The 8,515-nt window shown below is 41.4% G+C and overlaps 1 protein-coding gene across 2 annotated transcripts in view; it reads right to left on the bottom strand.

Annotated features, from left to right (window-relative positions):
* Positions 1–2,866: 2,866 nt before the first annotated feature.
* IARS1 (isoleucyl-tRNA synthetase 1) overlaps positions 2,867–8,515 on the bottom strand; it is a 97,852-nt gene continuing 92,203 nt past the window's right edge. For both annotated transcript variants that reach the window (XM_032698972.1, XM_032698970.1), the window contains exons 34-35: positions 7,853–8,005; positions 2,867–3,492 (exon numbers count right to left, since the gene is read on the bottom strand). In XM_032698972.1, coding sequence (XP_032554863.1) covers positions 3,410–3,492; positions 7,853–8,005 — 236 coding nt within the window. In that variant the 3' untranslated portion in view covers positions 2,867–3,409. The remainder of the gene's footprint in view (positions 3,493–7,852; positions 8,006–8,515) is intronic.

Here is an 8,515-nt window from a genome sequence, read left to right as displayed (position 1 = left end):
TCATTCTCAGTATGCTTTGGAGGTAAGAGAGCAGAACCAACTAACAGAGTGGCAGCTGAAAGGAAAATTAAACCATAATTCTGCCACAAAATTATTTTTTAAATTACATGTTACTTATGTAAATGTTGATGTAGAGATAATTGACAGAGAAGCATTTCCAGCAGTGTCCTCTGATAAACTCTGGTCTCGTTCTTCCATTACCTGTCCTAAACATATTGAATTTTCCCCTCTAACAGCTTCTACCAATCCTACCCAAAGACAGAAATAGCCTTTATGGGTATTTCCATCCTTGTGATGTGATCAGGCTGGAGCACAAGGACACACTTGGGTTTCTCTTCCAGTCATCACAACCCATGGGGAGTTACGTTCATGTGGACGGGAAGCCACAGATGGGAAACTAAAAGCAACCAGATAAAAAACCCACCCCAAACCACACAAACAAAACAAAACAAAACAAAAGGAAAAGGAAGAAAAAAAGAGGAATGAAGTGTGTGCAGTGAAGAAAGGAGGCTGAGGTGAAGCAGGGCAGGGAAAGCACCAACACACACCACATGTGTAGTACCTGTGACCCTGAAAAGAAACAGGGAGTGGAACTTTGTCCCTTACAAAACCCACTTAAAGTGAACTTTAAGAATCAATACTTTAGAAGAAAAGCACAATCAAGTGACAAGAAGAGACATCAGCTTGAACTGAGTAGCTCACACCACATGCCCTGCAGAGTACAGCTACCTGAAAAGTTCCTCCTCTAGTTTTTAAATTCAAGCCTCTCTTAGAAAAGAGAAATACACCTTTTAGAAGGATTTCTTGGGTCAGCATCTCGAACAACACATTTAGTGCTGGCTGAACAAATTCCTTGACGAGGAACAGAGTTTTGCCTTTCTCTGACAGACAATCCTCTGGGCCACTGCCACTTGGAACAAGCCTTTCACCATTCCCTGCTTCAAAGTGGAAGTATTTTCTTATGCTGTTCAACGAGTGGTACCATTTACTTCCAGCTCAAGCAGCAGGAATCTCTGTGTTAGTAAAGGTAACACTGAGACGAGTCTAGGAGACCTCACACCAGTTCAAACAGGACATGCCAACAGGTAGTGCCCCTCTGTGACAGGGCTGTTGGAGTACAAGTGTTACATTACAGCTGCTCTCTGTACCCACACTGTGCACAGACTGGAAAAGCAGCTCAACATTCCACTACCTTTCTGGTCATATTTTGTGTCATTTTTTTGTGCTTAGACTACAAACCCCCAGGAAGGCATTACTGCAGCCCCCTGCTGGCACATGGAGCTGTGGTGATGCAGAACCAAAAAACTCACCATGCTGCACGTTGAGTTTGTGGTGTATCATCACCTCCCGTTCTGGAACTCATGGCTCCCCTCTCCCTCTGGGTTTTAGGTTGCTCTGTGGAACACTCTGATCTCCAGGATCCCACACACACTGTCCAGGCAGCAGGCACAGGGTGGTGATGCTCACACAGCAACTTCCTGCAGCCTGGGCACAAACCACACTGATTTTGGGTCATAAAAATCAAGTGCTGCCTTTGCTGACTTTCTCTTACAGTCTACTGCTTTCATGTAGGTCCTGAAGAACTACAAGGTACATACAGAATTATCAGCAATATTTTTTCTTCATCCTTTTATGTGAGTAAATAATTCAAACCCTCTGCCTCTGACTGTAACTGTTACCAGCACGTCTTTGTCTGGTTTGACAGTGCATCCCAGGCCTTGCTATTCTGCAGAACATCTTCCCAGAGAAAGCTCACAGAGGAAGCCCAGGGAAAGGCCAGATTTCATTTTCAGCATAAAAAAATTGGTTACTTACAAGAAAATCCAGGAAACCCAGCTCAGCTCTACCTCACATAAGCCATGGGATTATTTGACTCAAGTCACAAGAAGTAGTTCTTCTCTTAAGGGTAGATTATTTTTACAGTAAACAGCTATAAATATATTTGAGAAAGAAAAAAAGGTTCTGTTGATGATTATCTTTTTCTGTTTGTAACTTCAAGTGAATCCATAAATCTTGGCTTGGCTTCTAATTCACTGGAAAGCACTTATACATATATTTATACATATAAAACCTAATCCAGTCCTTACATGGAACTAGAAATAGAAAACATAAACATGCACAAAATGCTAAATCAAAAATAAGTCTTGAAAAATGCAAGTGATGTTGTGCCCTTAGCTTGGCTCATTAATAATGAGTTAGATTGCAATCATTTGCCATCTTCATTTATTCTCCATCAATAATAAAGCAAAGTTACTCAGCTTAAGAACAGCAACCTTAGTTTCACAGATGAAACCTGGATGTTTTTAAATATGACAAAGAAACCCCACAAAACACCATAAATTTGATTTCCATGTCACTATGCCAAAAAAAAAAAAAAAAAAAAAGCCAGCTGACTTCCAGGTAGAGGGCAATGTCCAGTATTCATTAGACTGAACAGGCCAGTGATTCAGGAGGTCCAGGCACTGCCATTTTTAATACTGATATAAATAATTTTATATAAGCTGAATGCCAGGGACATGGTTTACTTCCAAGGAGTACTTACAATTTTGGTATGGTCCACTACTGCACAGTAGTCACACAGAACATCTATTTATAGTTATTCCCACCAACACAGGGCTATCACAAACAAGCTTTGGCTTTTATTCCTAGTGTAAAGATGAAAAACAGAGTCATGGAAAAATGTGCTCAGCAGGACTCTGCTCTTCTCACAACGTTACCACATTAATACCTGTCAGTACCACCATCTCAACAGCCCCTGGTGTTCAGCACAGACATTTTCAGATCTCAGGTGTCTCTGCGTGTTCCTGATCCTAAGTGTTGTCTTCAGAAATCCTAAGGAAGCAAAGGACTATGAATACAGGGAAAAGAGAGTTTGGAGATGAAGCGAATTTATTGTTCCAAGTGTTGAATGTAGGGAGTATTTTAAACCAACAGCCACACACTTCATGAAAATCCAGCTAGTATGAATGGACAAATCCAGGTAATCCTTAAATAAGTTACAAAGCTATTGTAGGATGGTGTATATGTATCAGAGAGCCTTGTAGGTAACCCATGGTTTAGAAAAGATGCCCTCTGCTCAAAGGACAGTCAGAGAACAGCATCATTGAGGTACTAGTCCCACTTCTCTCAGGCAAACTTCTGCATAGATATCTAAGGTTAAGGAGTTCTGACACTTTCCAAAGGGCTTTTACAGCATCATAAGGTAACATAATGAAAATACATTGTATTTGAAACCAAAGAGCAGCATATTAGACATGCACTGGTAGAAAACATCCTGTGTGCCACTAGAGATGTTAAAAGTACCATACACAACTTGGATGTTCATCTAAAAGCATATTAATTCCCTTGGACTTCGTTTTTTTTGTGGAAAAAAAAAGTCTACATGGTCTTCTCCATAAAAGTGGAATTCTCAACATTCGGCTGTGGTGGGTATGACATGAACATACAGGGTCTTCATGTTCAGGTTCTTCATGGAGATGTCCTTCGTGATCTCTGAACCAAGGAAACAAGAGAAACACCACAGTTAGTGCTCTTGCTTACAGGGAAAACTATGAAACACTTTTTTTTTTGCTTTATTCAGACAGTTCTGCTGGTTCCATTACATGGGGACTGGGACAGAAACTGCTCAGCTTAAAACTCCCTCCTGTTAAAGCCCGAAGTGCACGAAAGGAAGGGTCACCACAAGTCAGGATTGTCCCTGCAAGGGCTGAAGAGACTCTTTTATGTCACAAAGTAGAACTTTTTGAAAAAGTCTTTGTCAGCTCCCAGCTTCACATCCAGACAGAAAATTAAAATGCCACCATATTAAAACAAAATTAACAGTACAACACAACGCACTGAAAGCCAGAGTCCCTTGTAAACAGCATGGAAGGGCAGCCCTACAGAGAACCAGCTCCTCCAGCAGCCCAGCTCTGATGGAACATAAACCAAGGTCTGTGTGCAGAAGAACAAGAACAGGAACATGCAGACATTGGCTGCAGTTTATATGTAAAACAAGGATTGCAGCAGTACCTGCTGGAAAACTAACACTGGAATCTTGTCGAGAATGTCTGAAGAATTTCATTCCACACCGGATCAAATCCCTAAGTCTTTTCACAGCTACGTGCCCACAGTTTGAAACTGTAATAGGATAAAGTCTCCCTAACCAACCTCTGAAGGATAGAGCATATTTCTAACAGGCTGATTCAGGGTTTGTAATTCCCCCTGGAACACACACACACACACACACACACACACACACACACACACACACACACACACACACACAGAGTAATCGCACCTGTGGCCAGGGAAAGTCACCTGCAAAGTTTGGAGGAGTTGGAAATCTCTTTCTCTATTACACTTTCCATTTTTGCCAAGGAGTCAGGTGCTTGCTGGCTCAATGCTTCCAGCACCCATCAGCTCTACCAAACTACCCCACTGAGAGCAGAGTGTCTGGAACACTGGGAGGCACGGCCTTGGAACAAAAGTCACCTCAATAACCAGAGGCCTCTTTACTGAGAAACTTTGGAGTGGTAAGAAACTTGGAAGGTAAAAACACACTGAAACCCAAGGTAAGGAGTGCTGGGGTTATGGGGTGACCCTGTACCCTGGAAGCCCCACAGCCAACCCCAGCAAACAGAAGATAACATTCAGACTGGGCACCAGCACAAAGGAGAGATGAACAACCTCCAGACTGGCTGGGGGCTTCCAGTGCAAACCCTTTGCAGTGCCCTTCTGGGTCACAGCCCTGAGGGCTCATCCTCACACAGCCCATGTGGGAGAGGCATCTCTGGGCTACATCCACGGATATCAGGGCAGTTCAGTTTTCAGTAACGTGATGTCCAAGTGAAAACTGACTCCAGAAAAGGCAGTGAGGAGTTCTGCTTCCATGCAACAAAGGCAGGGGCCTTCTAACATTAAGGTCCCCATCTTGCTGTGAAAAACTCGACCATTTTAGACTCAGCAGATAGTCTGAACTGATGTTTAAGGCCATTTATAAATTAAAGAATTGAGAAGTCCTTATGGATCACAATGGTACTGCTTTTAAGGAATCCTCTTCCACAGAGTAATACTCTGTTTTAAGCAGCTGAATATCCATCCACAGAGCTAAAAGAATGGAGCTATAATCCAATTCAGCAATTAGGCTTTATTCCCTCACTAAACTTCCTTCTCTCCCCATGACCATGTTCCATCAGGATGTAAAAATGTTTGTATGGTCTGCAGAAGCAGCCAAACAAACTATGAACTTGGTCTCCAAGTCCCTTATTAAGTATTTCTTTTTAAGATCCCGAAAAATCAGGAATCTATTTTCAACAGTATTTAACTCAATAATTACTTTTAGAAACTGGAAACTCGATTTATCAACAAAGCATAAGGACATCCTCCTTCCCATGCCAATTCCTCCAGGGAAGGGCTTTGCAGGGAGCACATGGAAGTGTCACCATTATCCCCAAAATGACTCTGAATCAGGTACCTGGAACTTGTGTCTCAAGCTCGTGAATAAGCAACATTCACCACTCTGACATTTATTTATGGGATGTTTTTCCAATATTACAAAGGGGGAGTGAAAAACACATTTGTTTCTGAAAAACTGGCAAGTTTTTGTACAATAGACAGCAGATGCCCAACTGCCTGGACCAAAAAGGTTTATAAAAATAACCTTTTCAAAACCAATAACTCATTTTCCACCAAGTGACTGGTTTGCTTTTTATAAAACAGGCATCAGCTTTCCAATTCATGGGTTATTTTCATCAAACATTTCAAATGGTTAACAGCAAATACTTTTTTTATTTTTAGAATAAACCATAAGAAACCTCCTCAAGAGACTGAACTTTTTTGTTTTGAAGGTAGGACCTCGAATAGATGGATTAAAAGATGAATAGGGGACTACAAAGCTGCAACAATAGAGAAAAACATTAACTGACCTAATGCTTTTTAGAGGCATCAAAGTGTTTTATGAAGCACTTCTTTATCATATAAAGAGATGTGAAGATAAAGTACAGCAATTTCAGTGTTTAAACAATTAAAAAAAGTTATTAAGGGAGCTGCATGGTGAGAGTTAAATCTGAGACAGCAGAAGTGCAGCTACCTGGCACAAGCACATGTTAGCTGCACAAATAAATCTCTGGGACCAAGTTCTCTATAACCCAGAAAAGACCAAATGCTTTGGCCTTGGAAGAGTTATCAAATCTGTTATTTCCCATCACTGTGAATTGTCACTTTATACAGTTTAATTAAAGTTGAAATAGTTCTGAAGAATCCATACTGCAAATGTTACAGCAATTCAATCCATTTCCCTTTCAGGTAAAGGCATTTTTAAAATCCTTATTTAAAGTGAGCCTTAAAGGCCATGCATTTTCCTGTCCTGACAGTTACTGTCCTCTTTCAAAGCCCTAAAATTTTCTACAATAGCTATTTTAGTATCTGAACTAAATCATATAATGCTGTAACAGTGACAGGAACCCAAAAGAAACTGTGTATAACATCAAATTGCTCCTGACTGGCTGAATCCCTGAATGCCCAGTCAGCAAGGTTGTGCTTGCTGACTTTTCTTGTTTATGCAAATGAAGTGTGGTTGATTTACTTGGTTCTTGCACCTTGTGCTGTTTCTAAACACTCCAGTTCTGTCTGTTAACACCATCCAGCACATCATTTTTGGCATTAGCTCAAACTACCACTAGAAAGTCTTATCAACATTTGAGACCCGTTCTCGCCACAGAAATGGCTTTTGAATAAACAGAGTTCAGGTCACATGAAATAAGAAATAAAAACAAGTAACCAAAAATCCACAATAAAAACGCCCACATCTCCTTGCTCCCATTCTAACCCATCCTACTTGAATCCCCCAGCATTGGTGGACACCTGAGAGACCCCAGTTCTCAGCAGCTGCACTAGAGCTGCCCTTCTCCCCCTCCCCTCACCAGCTGAGAGCACCCCCTGAGGAAACCCAGCCTGTCCCATGATGGCCAGTTTAGGCAAGATGTCCAACTTCTGGACAGGTAACCCAGTGTGTGAAAGCCAAGGGGGTCATGGATCCCTCCCAGACAGCTCCTAAACCATGTCACTGATACTCTCCAGACAGAACCCTTTGCATCATTTCATTCCAAGAGTTGAATTTTCCTGAATACAGAAATACCTGGTTTGAGTTGTTTGGTTTTTTCACCATGTGGTTTCCAATTGATTCTTCCTGTCAAATGTTAAGTCCCAAATCTCTCAGGTCCAACTTCTTAGCCACAGGTGGTTACAGCTTTAGTCACACCTTTCTCGTGAATCCTCGATTTTGTTTCTCAGCCTCACCATCTGTCTGTGCTTTTGGAAGGTTCTGCAGCATTCCAGATCTGTGACTGTGTGCTAAAGCTTCCTGCTTCCCAGGTATTTGGAATGAACAGGAGCAGCTGTACCCTACTCACCTGACTCCAACATAGATCCAATACTCTTTTCCACTCACTCCAGTTCTCCAAGAGGAAGACAAGGCAACAATATGAGTGTTACAAGAACAGTTTGAACAGGTTCTTAAAATATTCACACTTGAGCCTCACTCTCTTCTAGGAGGAGGTGCACTCTGCTTAGTCACTGCAGCCTGGCACTGCCATTCCCACTCTGACTGACCTTTACTGTACAAGGAAGAAGCTTTGACAGAACTTGTCTTGGCCACTTGATAAAGGCAATACATAGGAGCTTTGAATTTCTAACTGTATATGTGTGCTTAAAGGATTTTATTTAATAAATATTGGATTACCGGACAAAATCAGAAACCAACGTGTAAACAGTGTGCATTTAGTAATTCAACTGGATCTCAGGTTACATGAGCTGCTTCTCAAGAAAAACTTCCAAGGGTCCTTGGAAAAGCAAACCAAAGGTTTGTGCTTACCATGAGTTAGTGCTTCATCCAGGAACAGTTTTAGCCTCCTGCTTCTGAGCCCAAAAACTTTTGCTGTTTCATGTAGAAGACCTTTGTATGTTAATCCATTCTGACCAACAGGATTTTCCATTAGGAGAGTTCCCACTGTTCCTTTCTGACATTCTGGACAAGACAAACAGCTGAGTCACTATTGGTGAGCAATGAGATTATTTCACTTATCTTGGTAAATTAAAATTTAGGATTTCCTCTTTCATTTCATCTCTATTTCTTCATAGTACTGAGAGCAATACCAGCCTACAGATATTCACTAAGTAAGTTCATGGATTATAGAATCAGAAGTGTGAAGTGATTATTGACAGCTTGAGGAAGAGCAAAAAGCTTTGCAGAATTCTTTACCTGGGTCCACAGGATAACACAGAGCCTGGGAAACATGAAATATTTCAACAGGACACAGAAACCACTAAGTGCAGAAGTTTTACAAGATCAAATCCCTTGTAAAAAACACATTTTTGGCCCCAGCAGGTTCCCAGTAGTGTCAATAAGATTCCACATGGACAGTGCAGAAAGGGCTCATACCAGGGCAGAGATTAAGCAAGTTACTAACAACAGAGCTGCTCCAACACGAGGTTTCAGAAAAAAAGCTACAAGATTTGCAGCCAGGAAACAGAATTA

The sequence above is a fragment of the Chiroxiphia lanceolata genome, chromosome 11 (assembly GCF_009829145.1).
Source record: "Chiroxiphia lanceolata isolate bChiLan1 chromosome 11, bChiLan1.pri, whole genome shotgun sequence".
NCBI lineage: Eukaryota > Metazoa > Chordata > Aves > Passeriformes > Pipridae > Chiroxiphia > Chiroxiphia lanceolata.
Note: the sequence above shows the minus strand (reverse complement) of the source record. Positions and strands in the feature narration are given on the sequence as shown.